Here is a 15,959-nt window from a genome sequence, read left to right as displayed (position 1 = left end):
ACCACATTGATTTTGCTTTGTCTTAACATATATAAGATAAGATAGCAATATGAGTACCTCCACACTATCCATACACTTTGAAAATGAGACCACGATACAAAGGTTCCAAGGATAAATTTTTAGAATACAATTTGAATGTGGATAGCAAATCTACAATTTGGTTGGTTGCGTTGGTGAGCATGATCTTTATGGGCATGTATCACTTTACAGGAGCAATGATTCAAGGAGGAGAAAGCTCAATGTTTTTGATGTGTTGACATAAGAAATATTGTTAGATGGTAGATATACTAGAAGTATATTGTCTTTTCCCAACATGCTACATGACAAAAAAAAAAGCATTCTTTTCAACATTCTTTAGGGCTAGTCTATAATACATTACATGATGTTAAGAAATAAAATACCATTCAAGCATGTAGTGACATTTTTCATTAGTTAGGGACTAGAGTGCCTTGCTAAATATGAAAACACAAAGCTCTCGTTTCCATTCATCATTCTTAAATTGAAAGTTACATAAAAATCAGTCTAGTACGCAAGGAAACAATCCTTTATTTAAGGGGGGGAAATGATAAAAAGCATGGCAATCTAGGTCTCCATATTCAAACGTAGTTGAGACTTTCTAGACTCGAAGTGTGTGAATACGATGACAGCACGTGGAATCCATGTCCTAGTTACGAAGGAAGCAGTCAATAATTACAAAGGGCAGAGCTTAAAGTTTAGCTACGGTGGATGATTCGGTCGAATTTACGACGCTTAATTGTAGCAGAATTCACGACGTATACTATGCGATGAGATGATCTCGAGATCGATAATTAATTCATGCATACACGACTTTTCTTCTCTTCTCGACATCACGATTCACCATAGCCGAAAGTACCAGAAATAATCATAGTAGGTCAAGCCTCCACTCTGTTGGATCACTGTTGAGCACGCACATCCATTTGAGGCTCGTGGGTTCTGCTTGTGAGCTCGATATCTCGCTGTTTTGCAAATGTTGCCCGGGATGTTCATCATCGACTCCTTCTCCTCTCCCCGCATGATGCTTCGGCTGTCTTTCATCACCTTGCTCTACGATTTCATGAAGCGATTTGAAGCGTTGCCTCTTGTTTTTCCTCCTCGTCTTCTGCAACGTCACCTCACCTTCACCATTTCCAAATTGGTGCAAATTTTCGTCCCGCAGCAACTTCAGTAAGAGCGAGCCATAACGCGTACAGTAAATAATACATTTCTTGTTCTCAAGTAATCATACATATTCAGATTGTGAAGATGCAATCACAAGCAGAAGTCACGATCGAAGTGTTAACTAGGCAGTTAACATCCATATGATGTTAACTTCCCTCAATTAGGGATGCTTATCTATTGTACTGTGAAAAGGGTTTGTCGTCCGTTCAAAAGGCTGTAATCTTACGGTATCAAAATGTCCTAGAGGTTATGAGAGAAAGCTGAGAGAAAGTTCTTTATGATGTCCACTAATGTTGGCGAGTGGAAACAGAAACTGTTTATGATGTTACTCGTACATTGAGGACCCTATTGTTGGCGAGCAACGAGATATTGTAACTAGTCGTCACGGCCTCACTGAGCTTATTAGCGTCGTTCTGACTCGTTCATTCTTGCTTCCACAGGCAGGCATTCTACTCAATTCTAGACTTACGTTAGGGTTTGAAAGCTTCAGCCCTTGTGTGAGAGGAACAACTGAAAGGTTTCTCGCCCCGACCTGTTCTCACCTGTGCTTCCCAAAGGATATTAAGCTGCTTTCTTTCGTTCTGAAGCTTATATAACCAGCATTAAGTAACAACGTAACAAGAACGCACCAGATCGCTATAGAATCCCCAAAACCCTAGCGTTTTGAAAAGAAGGGTTTGCATGATGGGGCACCACCGTACCTCTAACCCGGCGCTATCGAGGGGGCCTTCGTTTAATGTCGAGGGTCTGTTCGTTTGGCGGTGGTCCTCCTCCTCCTCCTCCTCCTGTTCCAGAACGCTACAACAGCGTGTGGGCTCGTTCTCAGCTGCGGCGCCTGCAGCCCGTGGATCCGATGCGATCTTGTGGCGGTACTCTAGGCAGCCAACGTTAGCGTCTCTTAGCTTATGAAGCGGGTGCAACAAAACGTTGTCGAGATGGAAAGGACAGCGGAGGTGAGGCAGGCAGTGGCGTTTGTGAGAGGGAAGGCCGGAGGAAGATGGAGGCATTGGGGAAATGCAGGGAAAGGAGGAAGCGAAAGAGAGATGAGATTGGTGGGAATGAGGGGAACTGAGGGGGTGCGATGAAGAAATATTGAGGCTGGGGGTATGAAGGGGGGGAGGAGGAGGAGGGAGAGGGCGTTTGCGGACACGCATATTGTTGTTGCTGCCTATGGTGAAGCAAAGCAACTCTGAAAGCTCTCAGGAAGTAAAACGCCTGGCTAATATTTGTTTTTCAGAGAAAGTGGCTATATGCTCCCCACACGTGTTGGCATTTGCTATCTTTAAATTCTTTTTCCATCCACTTTCGTATCCCCCCCCTCCCCCCCTTTAAATTGGCACCCAATGCGCATCCTTTCTTTGGCATTTGTGCACTCTCCGACTCACTTTGTGGGATTCCAATTTCAAACATGCTTTTGGATGCAAAGCATCGAAAATGCCTTTGTGTGTAAGAATGTGAGTGCTAGAGGGAGGGAAAGATAGAGAGAGAGAGAGAGAGAGACACACACACACACACACAGAGGAGTCTCATGAGGAATAGGGTGTGAGCAATGCATGGAGTGTAGTGCACCATGCTCTAACAAAATGGGCACCTTTGTCACGGCGACATTATGTCGAAGCAATGGTGGCCATCGGAACTCTTGCAATGGTAGACATCAATTGTGTCTTGTTGTTGTAGGCATTGTAGCATTAAATAGTGTATACTTGTAGGTATAGAATTTGGCATAGAGCATGGAAATATGCAAAAATTGATGTCCTCATTAAGACATCCACCAACTCTAGATGCAATCTGTAGCCATGGACAAACATGTGGTGTGGTTGTGGATTGTAATATAGACAATGTGCACATTGATCATACAGCTAAACAAGAGCTTGTTAGAAAATACATGTAGCTCAAGCATATGTATTGGTCATCCAAATTGCTAGTAAGCATGGTGAGAGAGTGATGGAGTATAATGACACAAGCTACCTCGATATGTCTTCATTATTCTTTTTATGTTGTTCTATCCATGCTTTAAACAAACCAACCCCATGTGTTCAAATCTTCATTTTTTTCAAATCCAACCATAGTTTGCGTGTCCATATACCCTAATCTAAGATATGGAGCTAGTTGGCTAGGGTAATTTTGATAGCAAGAGAGACAATGAGTACTCTATTGGAGAGCTTGGTATTAAAATAAATATTAAATCAAGCTCTTCAATAAATCGATTCATACACATTTCTTTCAAAGAAAAAATATCTTTCAAACTTTTAACACCCACTTGGATAGGATAATTTTGATTCAAAGGATGAGGATGCAGTGTACATATATAGCTTTGTGGTGTTAAAATATGCCATTAATCAAATACAAAATGAGACTTCAAGCAGGTCACTTTACTTGACCTTCACACTAGCAAGTACCATGCACGAATAATAAAATTCTGAGCAATGACAAGTTTTCCAACCATTGCAATTTCTTCCAAATGTACTAAAATTAGTTTGAAATCTACAAGTAAATCCAACACACAAGCTACAATTCCTACACACACACAATTTAACTTGCCATTAAGGCATTTTAGAGAGAGAGAGAGAGAGGCAGAGACAGAGACAGAGAGACAGACACACACTTTTCTTTTAGTGAAAACTTATATTTCTCTGTGGGAAACCTCAGAAGAGGTAAAAACCCACCATGAAGTACAAAAGTAAAAGATTGCAAAGTAGGCATAACTTACCAGTGGTAGCTAGTCCCCTGCCATGGTCTAAAAGCAAGAAATAGCCAAGGGAGGAAGAGATATTGTAGGGGCAAAAGGCTCAATAATAACTTGTGATTGCGATGATTGAATAGGTGACCTTCCTATTCCTCCTCCTCCTTCTCTCCTCCGATGCTCCACTCCTAGCTAGGGTAAACTCTATGGCCTAGCTTAGGGATTAGATTTCAGTTTGGAGTCTTCAACAAGCTTATAAATCCATGCAAAATAGACCCTAGGAGTCCTATTTAGCCATCGTTCACCTCCAACCAAATTCTTACTAGGCTAGTGCTACAAACTGGTTTTTTCATAGGTAAAGAAATGAGCATAATTTTTCTAGGTTTGCTCAAATCAATTCAAACTAAAAGCAAAGTTGTTCCTTAGATGATGATCTACATTTTTATCTTCTAAGTCAAAGTAAAATTCTGTATCATTTGACCGTCATCTATTTTGCAAGAAGGGAGAGTCCTATACACTATTCTTTTTTGGTTCTACAATGAGTGACAAGAAAAAAGCAACCCTCCTATGCTGAAACATTATGATCACCTCTACTTAGCACTAGGTAAGAATGAAGCCCTCCTCATTCTTCAAAAGGAAATTCTCGTTCTTGCAAAGGAGAAAAATGAGTTGAAATGTAGATTTAAGGAAATAGAAGATAGGATAAAAGCTTCTAAGCTTGAATGTACACTACTGCAAAACTAGATAGAAATGGCAGCCTAAAAATGTTTTTTATACATTATTAAATAACACTTTCTTGTTGCCATTTCCACATGTGCCATTTTTTTAAAATGGCGATCCAAAGTGCCATATATTTTTGCCATTTTTACACACGAAATGACAACCAAAAGTGCTGCCATTTTGAATGTATGAAATGGGACTACATTTGAGGTCAAATATGAAAGAAATGGCAAATGTATGCTATAAAGTTTACCATTTATTATGTTTGGAACAGCAAAAGGTAACATAAAAGTTGCCATTTATTATATTTGAAATGGAAAAAGATCTTAAGTGACATATAAGTATCCATTTATTAATTATAAATGGCAAGAAATGGAAATACAATTGACATTTCTTATGTCATAGCAACATATAAGTATCGTTTAAGAGCTTTTTAATTGCAAGAATTGGATATGAATTAGTACTATTTCTTATGTTGTAAATACTAGAAAGTGACATTATTTTTTACATTTATAACATTCTAATTATGGTTAAAAGGTGGCATTAAAGTTAACTTTTACTAGCTTCTAAATATAGCAAAAATGTGACATTAAAGTGGGATACTAAAACGCTAAAATTTTTTATTGAAGGATTGGTGTCCATCAATGAAATTTACTATTCAAGTGTGAAAGATTTATTAAAATTCTTAAGAATACCAATACTCATATAGCACAATGTGAAGAATCCATCAAAACTTTTAATTATGCTACTCATATTATACAAGAATAAATTGTAGGAATGTTATAAAACCAAAATGCGGTGTTGTGCATGCACGATGGTTGTTCTTCCTCAAGTGCTTCATGAAGACCTTGAAGGGTTTCATGAGGCAAAATGCAACCGAAGGTAGCATGGCCGAGGGTTGGTTGGTACAATAGTCACTCGTATATATTACTGAGTTTCTTGTTGATGTGGATAGCTCTCTCCCGCGACTGTGGAGAGGTGATGAAGACCTAAGGATGACCTCTATTGTGCCTCAAGGGAAAGGACGGAGCAAAGTAATGGACACACAGCTGTTTAATAATATCAACCTCTATTGCAAGCTTAATAGTGATGTGATGAAAAGATGGGTGACAAGATACGAGGATGCAAAGGCAAGAAGACAAGGAGAAAGGGCCCTCTTTCATACACACCCGGATCTTGTGTGCCATACCCTCAACATCTAAGAGCACTTCCAAAGGATATTCATGTGGATTGGCTGCTTGACGAAATGGAGAGAGACGAGGAGATGCATATCACAATGGAAGAATGGGAGTATGCTAGAGGATGCATGCAAAAGGTCGGTATATAGAATGTTATGCATAAGTTAGGAGCTTTCAACAATTTAGATTGCTTATTCCATTGATTTTGTCTTGGTGTGGTGTACTATGTTCAATGCTATATGGTGTGAGGGCAAGCATTTTCGGACACAACGGATTGATGATAAGAGAAACACACAAGATTGGGCATCATTGCTAACTTTGAGGAAGCCAATGGAGCCATGGATGATTATTGTGGCATAATCCAAGAAATTCTTAAGCTTGAATTTCAACGCTTCTTTGTGTATGCTTTGGATGTCAAGTGGTTTAAGGATGTGGTGGAAAGAGTCCCTAATGCAACAATCAAAAACCATGCAAGTGGCTTTGTAACTATTGACTCCACAAAGTTTTGGCATGTACACTAGTACCACTGTAACAATGTGAATAGGTACTGTACATATATATAAAAATACTCACTTTTAAATATTTGATACCTTCAATGTAAGGAAAATAGCATGATTGTATTTGTGTTTGAATTAGGTTGTCTATCAACCAATGGTGGATAATAATAGGTGGTGGCATGTCATACCTATTATGCCACATTCCAAAGTGATGTATAATACATTTACTAATATGGATCAAATGGAGGATGATCATGGCCATGGAGGTGATGATGATCGTGATACGAGAAAGGAGGATGATCATGAGATAGGAGATATAGATATTCAGGCCATTACCCATGAGAATGAGCCTGCCATTAGTGATGCTGATTTCGATGAGCACAGTAGCACAAGAGGATGAGATCTAGCCCATCGTTGATATTGGCAAAACTATTTTATATATTGTCTCATTCTCCTCACCTCACTTAATTTTTGTATATGTGGGTTTGCCAAAAAGCATTTATATTTTTATTAAAATTATGTGCTTTGATAATCATGGGCAACGTTTGGAAAGCAGTGATGCACATTTATCATCCTGCAGCAAAATTTTACTCTCTGTATTGTCTATTGCGCATTTAAATATGTGTCTAAAAGACAGTGTAGATGTGCAATTAGACGCATTAATAACCGCACTATTAGATGCGCTAATAGACACGCTCATATTTTCACTATTTTATTTGCATCTATAGATGCATCTGCTATTTTGCACGTCTATTGGGCACATCTGTAGTTGCTTTGTCTTATTGTGGTTGCGGATATTGCTATACTGATTAAGAATGTTTTACTTAATTGCTTGGCAAATGCGTTTTTCATTTGTTTGCACTGGTGCCTTTCTAAACATTTTGGGAGTCAATTAAATATCCTAATTAATGGTGCTTTATCTCTACTCAATGATCCATAAACCTTTTGAAAACAATATAAATGATTTTAACATGTGTGTGTGCGTTCGTGCGTGCATGCGTGCATGCGTGCGTGCGTGCGTGCGTGTGTGTGTGTGTGTGTGTGTGTGTGTGTGTGTGTGTGTGTGTGTGAGAGAGAGAGAGAGAGAGAGAGAGAGAGAGAGAGAGAGAGAGTAAATCATCTTTCATGTGAAAATTATCCTGAAAATGAGCAAGAAATTTACCAAAGGGCAACAAAATGTGTATCAATTGGTTAAATCACCAATTACAAAAGAAAATTTGCTACAAGTATTCTTTTTCATGGGTACAACCAATCTTGGATAAAAAAACGGTAACACCTTGCTGGGATTAATAATTCAAACAATCCTATAATCTATTTCTAAAATCTATAGAATTATATTTTTTTATTGTTGCAAAGTCAAAAACTAATGATGATTGAATTTATTCTTCTCATGAAGAAGTTTGGTATAGCAAATTACCATTACTTCATCCTTCTAAAATAGTGCATGTAAATATTATGAGATGTGCTATGGAACACAAAAATAGGAGAAATAAGATTAACCTATCCATCATATTGTTCATAATAAGGAATTCTTGAACCCTCTTGAGATTCTATCCATACATTACCCAAGATATATTTTCCTCTATGTCAATCTATACCTTCAACAAACCTCCATTGTGTACAAAATATATCCCGTAATCACAAATCCAAGTCAAACATGGTGGTGCCCAAGAAGGAACAAGAGTAGCACTTTCCTTTTGATTGTATGGACTTCAATGTATCCCCATTTTTTATTATTGAGGTAGAGATATATCTTTTTTAGTTACAGGATTTTCTAACTAGATAATCCATGAATTTATAGACAAAAAGTTGCATTTGACAAATAAGTGTGGAGTATCTTCTAGTTTGAGCCATGAGTACACTTCCCTAGTCCTAGTTTCTTTGACTTTATTTTGTCAAAAAATACTTTATTATGTGGCGATACCACAACACGTATACCAGTGGTATGTATATCGTTGTACTTGGCTACTAAGAGACCATTCTCTAGACACTATTATGAAACTCGGCCTTCAAATATAGCATGTATGATGTGACATACTTTGACTATATCAAATGATATCTAGATACCATTGTTGCACATACATAAAGAGGAAAAGTGAAACTCATGACTACATTGCAATGTTGAACTTGTATTTGTAAGGATCCTACTATGATGAAAATTTTTGAGATTCAAATGGCAATGATGATTGTGCTAGGAGCTAGATCTATAAATATGTTGAGATTATCCAATGTTTTGCCATCCATCCTAGTTCCTTGCAAAATATATTTCAAAATAGGAAGTAAATTATCAAAAGAGATTACAAGAGGTAAGAACATGAAGCATAACAATGATTTTTACACTACTAGTCAAAGTACAATAATGTGATTACCTCTAGCACCATTCTTATCTTAAGAAACATCTACAAAAAGCTAGCAAGGTAGTGGGCACTTCCATCTTGTTGGAGGTCAATGTCCCCACTAGTGAATGGAGGACATGGGGGGTGGCCATTTTTCCATTCATCCAATCAAAGAGATCCCTCCAAAGGGTAGGGTTCCCTCTTTGCAAGGTGGCAATGGTAATTTTAACCTCTGTGGACAAGAATGTAACTAATCTGGCCACATCTTGAGGTTGTGTTATTGATTCTCATCCCATCAACTCTTCAAGGCCATACAAGGACATGTTTTCCTCTTTTGTAGCATAGAGCCATGTGGGGTCCTCCTCAAACATTTTATGCCTAGAGAATGACAACCCACTAAGTAGTAACCTGATACTTGCTCTTCCACCTTTTCTAGTATGGGGGAGGATTTAGGGATTCCATTAAAGGTTTGATCATTTGGATGGATGGTATCCATGCCCTTGCGGGTCTTGAGTCATCAATGCTCCCATTTCTCTTGGCACTCTTGTACAAACTATTGTACCTCGATGAGGCATTGTTTCTTGATAATGGGATCTGGATATTCCCCCTAACCCTTGGGAGTTGGTTGTTTCTTATAACTCGGCACCTCCCTTGTCATGTCCCACCCTCTAGGAAATTGGTTGGTTGGATTTTGAGAACTGAAGGGTTATGTCCCAAAGATAATGAAGTGGATATGGTGTTTGTCTCCTCATTGGACCTACTTTGAATGATTAATCTGTGCAATTCTCTTCCTACCTTAACCACACCTATCTGATTTGTCTCCTTCGATTGGGTTGTACCCATTTTGTCCCTCTTGGTCTGCTTGCAAAATCCTTTGCTTAAGACTCTAGCGTGGGCGCTAGTTATTACATTTAGGGATACCAAAGAAACTTGGCCCTTTTTTATACTCAAAAAATTGATGCTGATCTTAGAATTTAAGGCTATTCTAGGGGTCCTATGCATTGGACAATCTTTGTATATATGCTCCAATTGATGATACCAGCTAGAGCAAAACGACACACCTGTATTAGTGGTGGTTTCCATGGCATGGGCTTATCATATCTATAAGGGTAGTCTCTTAGGAAGTGAGTTTGTTGGCATTTATAACAAGCCACTAGTTGATTGGTTGGCATCTTATAAGGACACTCACTGGCTCAATAGGGGACTTGACATGTACACCCACTAGCTCAATGGGGGACTTGACATGTATTGTAGAGGTGGCCTATGGGTCAAGGTGTTCATATGCCTGGCCTTTTGGGAGGCAGGTGTTGTTTGATAAATTAAGATATATTGCTTGTCTTGGATAATTATGGGACATTGGATCTCCTTCTCCTAGGAATTTAGTATTAAGTTTGGAGATGGTGACTGGCTTACTCCTTGAGGAGTTCATATCCCTTCCAGTGAAGGATGGTGATGTGGCCCCCCTCTTAGTGCTTGCACTAGGATCCTCATGGCTTCATTAGTAAAAGCACCATTTGCAGTGTAGGAGGATTTGCTGGTGGGGGGGCCATTGTACCATAGGTGGTGGATTATAAAAAGTTGTTAGCCATGCAAAGGTTGGATTGGTAGTTCTTGATCCAGTAGGCCCTTGTATTGGCATTTGAGGTAGGCGTGGATTTCCTAGGCTACACTAGTGTGACCCAAGCATAGGCACACTTATGTTGGGCATCTATCTATAGGGTGTAGTCATGGGGTAGGGAGTGCCTTACCCATTGGTGTTGAAGGATCTGACAGCCGATAGCTAGTTGGCATGCTTGGCTCAAAAATGCCACTAAAGGATGGTCCTCCCTCATAGAATTGCACATGCAATCCCGTAGGATTTGCCAATGGGCTGGGAATATAGGAATACTTTGGGTGGCTCATGATACAGATGATGTTGGAGGCAACGGAGGGACCTACAACTCCTGAAGCACTCTGGCTTGCATTGCAAATAGACTTACCATGTTGAGGTCAGACTGGCCAAACCTCCCCTTTGTGTTGAAGATTCCTTGAGCTATGAGGCTATGGTTGAAGGGGTGGAAGAATGGGGATTGAACTGAACTGGAGTTGGGAGCCATCTCAGGGGGGTCACTCATCATATATAACCCTATCACATGAGTTCAACAAAAGGATATTTTTTATTTCTAAAATTTACATAAATAAATATACATAAGGGACTATTTAAAATAGTTTTGGAAAAAATTTACAGATTTGTATAGAAAAGGGGTACATTTTATTAATGAAAATTTTACACAGATAAGGGATTTTAGAAATATGCCTTGAACGCACGTGGTATAGAGGGTTTATACATAGTGACCCCCCCGAGGGAGCCATAGAGGCCCCAGGATTCGGGTTTTCACCCATTTCCCCATCAATTATCATTGAGTTCTCTGAGCTTGAGGTGTTGGAATGTGTGGAACCATCCATAGAGTGTGAGCTTAGAGTTGAGTTTAGGAATGGGGCTGAGTGGGCATGGCCAGATATAATATTATTGGAAGTGCTATCCTCTGGTTCACCGGTTCACATGCAAGCACCCTAGTAGACCTTAGGTGCACATATTGATCACCCTCACAAGCTACTATAGTCAGTTCCAATCATCTATGCAAGTTTGGCATTAACGCAGCAAGTTGTTGCAGTTACCTTAAAGCAACAACTCAAAAGTCATTGCATTATGCAAGTTTGGCATTAATGCAACAAGTCATTGCATTAACCTTAAAGCAATGACTTTAGGATTGTTGCATTAGGTTCAATCACTATGTTGCATTATATAGCAATGGGACACTTATAGTACCGAACTAAATATGGTGGTGACTTAGACATAGTAATGAGTATTGGTTAATGTAATGGGATAGTTATAGCAGCGAGACAATGATTAGTGCAATGGGTTGGGAGTTGCTACTTTAACACTAACATTGTAGGTTGACTTTTTATCTGACAACTATCAATACATTTCATGACGCGTGGTAAGTAGTAGGTGAGCTATTAGTGGTAGGTGGTGTTAGTAATTAATGCAACCTCATTGCATTATTAAAGTAGTGTTAAGACTAATTGACTCGCTACATTAAATTTAATGCAGCAAGACGAAGACAAGGCAATTTTGTAGACAAATTTTTGGGGATTTTCTTGTTTTTTGGAGTTCTTATTCTTGACTTGTGGGGTGTGGGGAATGCTATACTACCTAATTTGCCTAGTCAATACAAAAAACAACAAAAAAAAACACATATACTCAAACAATATCATGGATGAAAGCACAAAGCCCGACTTGTGGCTAAGGGATACTCAAAGTGATGACTAGGGATTGACTATGATGCCAAGATGGCCACTCTCTAGACAGTGTTAGCAGTTGCAACTCATGAGCAATGGTCCATTTACCAAATGGATGTTTAATCTGTATTTATCAATTGTGATTTAAAGGAAGAGATTTATGTGGAGCAACTGCTGGGTTTATCCCTGGGGGATTCACTCTTCATTACAGGGAGACGTCACCTGCGTGCATGAACTTCAAGAAAACCCCCTATTTAAGATCCATGTAGGATGATAAAACACCCCTATTTAAGCTTATAAGATACCACCAAAATTCTATTATGTCCCCCCCTTTCCTTAAATCTACATTCTTTCTCAAGCATTTAGATTACACAATAAGTAAATTTAGGTTACTTTCCCTATCACTATTTAAAACCATACACAAAATCAAACTTGTTTGGACTAGTTACCCAAGGTAACCTATATTATGTCAGCTTATGCCTCATTTCAAAAAAAACCCCTATTGTACACTCACGTGATATCATAAGTTTCCCCCTGTGAATTCCCCGGGGGTTTATCTTGGAGCACTAGCTCCCTTTAGTAAGAATACCTATGAAAATATTTAGTATGAAATGAATTTAACCATATGCCATGAGTAAAAGTTAGTCAAATTAGCATGATTCTAAAAGAGCTTTGAATAGGTCTTTACACCTTGAATTTAGGTAACACATGAAAAAGTTACATGATTTTGAAAGGAGTTGAATTTTTATATTTTAGCATAATTTTTGTTTTGACCCCCCCTTGGGTCTCAATATTATGAAAAACATCTACAAATATTAAAATCTCTCATGTTTTTGGAAGTATAAACCTTATGCTTTGTGGTAGGGAGGACTGCAGATTGTCATATTTTTCCCTAGGATATCTAGGTGTATTATATATGGACCTTGCCCCCCCCTACCCTAGATTTTGGATGAGGGTAGTAACATAATTTATATATTGAGTTGGTGGCTAAGAGGCGTGGGGGTGTCACTTTTCATATAACCCATATAGCACATGCGACCATGCATGAATTAAAAATACCCCTATTTTTACATTTTTACATTTTTTAATGTCATTGATGAACTCCCTCTTGCATGTATATGTTTTTCAATCTTAAAATTTTGACATCCCTCCTTACATGTCAATATATAATTACACTAAGTTGTTATTTTATAAATCCCCTCATGAATCTAAATGGCATGTAAGTCCTCACGTTTAAAAATATTCTTCCATGCACTAACGTGCTATGTTACATGTTAATGAGTGACCCCCCCTGGGCTGAGGGGGTTTACCAAGTCAGAAGGTGTACAAGTTACGGAGAGCTTTTTATGGGCTTAAGTAAGCTCCTTGAGCCTGAAATAATAAAATTGATGAGTTTTTTGTATGGATTCCATTTTTGCAGGTCAAGTGTTGATCCCAATTTGTACACTTCCGTCAAGGGTGTCTTCTTTCCCTTATCATCCTGCATGTTGATGATTTGTTCATTATAGGGAGTCATGCTACTCATATTTCTGAGACCAAGGTGGCTCTTTCCCAGGTCTTTAATAACATGACTGAGCTCGGTCTCTTGCACTTCTTTTTGTATTTGGAGATCTCATAGGGGCTATAAGGATATTTTGTGTCCCAAGAAATGTTATACTCATTAGGATCTTCTGAAGGCTTTTCATAAGACAGAGTGTCATGCCATTCCATGACCCATGGACCTCGATACCAAATTGTCCACATATGGCCCTAGTGATCTAGTGGATGCAAGCAGATATTGCCAGTTGATTGGCTCCTCGATTTGGCTACTCAATACCAGATTGGACCTATGTTACTTTGTCTATTGAGCTACTTCATGCAAACGCCTTGTCTTCGAACAAGGCTGAGTATCATACTATGTGTTCTACTAGTTATGAGGTAGCTTGGCTTCACCAGTTACTTGGAGTCTGAAGAGATTGTCGAGTTCCTACAGACATCTCGAGAGTCATCGTGACAATCAGAGTTGTATTGCATGTGTTTGAAACCTCGTGTTCCATGCTCGTATCAAGCATATTGAGATCTAGTACCACTATGTTTGGGAAAAGGTGCTCAATGATGTGATCCATCTTACATACTACAAGATGGAGAAAAAACAATGCGGAACTCTCTCTCTCTCTCTCTCTCTCTCTCTCGCACACACACACATATATATAGGGTGCATCATTTGTACGAGCAAAAGCCTATTATGTCAATATGACAAGAGCTCTCTAGTGTTTTTAAAGCATAAATAATAAGACCTTTATGGATATGTTCTAAAGAAGTTAAATTTACTATAAATAGGTATTAATTGTTGGGCTTCTGTATCTAGCATCATAAAATATATGCAAGATTTTGTAAAATATAAGCCCCTAGGTGTGCTCAAATGGCATTTTCTGATACTAGCTGAATGACTATATTTGGACATGACAAAGTTATGTCACTTTTAAAGTGTTGTTTAAGGTATTTTTGCTAGTGAAACTACCTTGGGAGACCTACCTCAAAGAGGTTTCACTGGCAAAACTACCTCAGATGGCTTGCTTCAATGAGGTTTCTTTGGAGAAACCTTTTCATGAAGATAAGTTGAGAGAGGATTTTCAATGTTATCCCCCTATTAAGTAAAAGTTTTAAGAAGGATCATAAGGGCATTTTCATAGAGAAATCTACTCTACATGTGGGTTTCCTCAAAACCCATCCCATTATGTTATTCACCATCCCTAGACATTCATGTAAATATTTGTATATGAAATCGGCATTCCTATATTACTTTGCATATTTCTAAGTGAAACTATGTTTTCATCCGATCCATTTTTGCCATACTTTTACATAGTTGGAAGATCTTTTTTCCTTTGCTCGGAAGCTCGAAAGATTTCACTCAAAAAATGGGTGTCCCCTATATACATATATATATATATATATATATATATATATATAAGTCCCTTGTTGGTGATCATTCCAGCTCACTTAGGATTATCCATGATCTAGGAGCTGAGAGGGGGTGTTATAGGTGTCATATATAAGTCCCTTATTGGTGATTATTCTAGCTCACTTAGGATTATCCATGATCTAGGAGCTGAAACTAGTTTTATCATGTTGGGCTGACTAGCTTTGGTTGGTTGGGTTGACCCCATTAGGTAGGATTATAAATATGGCCTCCCAAGGGTTGGCCTTTCTTCCTATTGCTACACATGTAGAAGGCATCTAGCAACCTATACAACCCAGCAAAATTATTTTGCCCTCATGTTCTAATGCTCCGGTGAGGTATCCCTTGAGATAGTAGAACCCCTTGTTGAGGAACAAAATCCTCTCAAGGGACCAATCAATAATCTAGGCAAGTACTTCAAAAGTTAAAATACCAATGATGTATTCTTGATCACCTAGCTCCATCTCTTGAAGCATTTGGTGAATTGATTTGGCTCTCTCTAGTTCCTCTAGCCTTGTAGCCTTAACCATTTTCCAATCTGCCCATTCAATGTTGAGCTGCTCCTATTTGTTATATCTTGGAGATGGGATGCATGTGCATTGAAGGCATGTTGCCCTGGCATACTCCTACTTCCTTGTGGGGACGGTGTGGCCTATTTGGGTCATAGAGACCAAGGCATCCATGAATTGTTTCTCCATCTTTGAGGCATCTTTGTTTGTCTCCATGAGGTGGGCATACCTCTCAAGAGAGTAGTAGTTGTTGGTAGAGGTGCAATGTGCAAGGGCCTCTATCTAAGACACCCACCTATCTCCTACCTAATGCTACTATTGCTACTGCTACTATTTTTGTTGGGCCTCTCCCTTTTTTTGTTGCTTTTTCTTTTCCCTGGATGCCGATAGTGAGAAATTGTATGGTAGAAATGTTAATTGCTTGGCCTTCAATTCCTTGGCTTGCACCTACTAGATGGGGAGGAGAGCTAGAGATTTGGTCATGTTTTAGTAGTTGGTGGCATCTCTGTGGTCTTTTCAAGGCTGCACTATCCTTGTTCCCCTTATTCTCCTTCCTTCTAAAGCACTTTATTGATTGTGTTTAGCTTGTCCTTGACCTCGGCTTGTGATTCCTAGGGTTGGTGGCTGCATGGGGGTA

At 38.9% G+C, this 15,959-nt stretch overlaps 1 protein-coding gene across 1 annotated transcript; it reads right to left on the bottom strand.

The window, feature by feature from the left end:
- Nucleotides 1–559: 559 nt before the first annotated feature.
- LOC147900126 (uncharacterized) lies at nt 560–2,405 on the bottom strand. Its single transcript, XM_087377476.1, has 2 exons — nt 1,881–2,405; nt 560–1,180 (listed from the first exon to the last, which is right to left on the bottom strand). Exons 1-2 carry the CDS (start codon nt 2,331–2,333, stop codon nt 884–886), a joined length of 750 nt encoding a protein of 249 aa, XP_087233602.1. The 5' UTR covers nt 2,334–2,405; the 3' UTR covers nt 560–883.
- Between the last annotated feature and the right edge of the window lie 13,554 nt (nt 2,406–15,959).

The sequence above is a fragment of the Dipteris shenzhenensis genome, chromosome 7 (genome assembly GCF_047967505.1).
Source record: "Dipteris shenzhenensis isolate YYH24624 ecotype China chromosome 7, Dip_SZ_1.0, whole genome shotgun sequence".
In the NCBI taxonomy this organism is placed as follows: domain Eukaryota; kingdom Viridiplantae; phylum Streptophyta; class Polypodiopsida; order Gleicheniales; family Dipteridaceae; genus Dipteris; species Dipteris shenzhenensis.
This window is presented reverse-complemented; position numbering and strand designations above follow the sequence as displayed.

What these genes read in the sequence shown, in the direction of transcription:
- LOC147900126 (XM_087377476.1), bottom strand. Translation starts at nt 2,333, where the DNA reads ATGCGTGTCCGCAAACGCCCTCTCCCTCCTCCTCCTCCCCCCCTTCAT. An exon ending in TCGATAGCGCCGGGTTAGAG is followed by an intron (nt 1,181 to 1,880) that starts GTACGGTGGTGC and finishes CTCTTACTGAAG; the next exon opens with TTGCTGCGGGACGAAAATTT.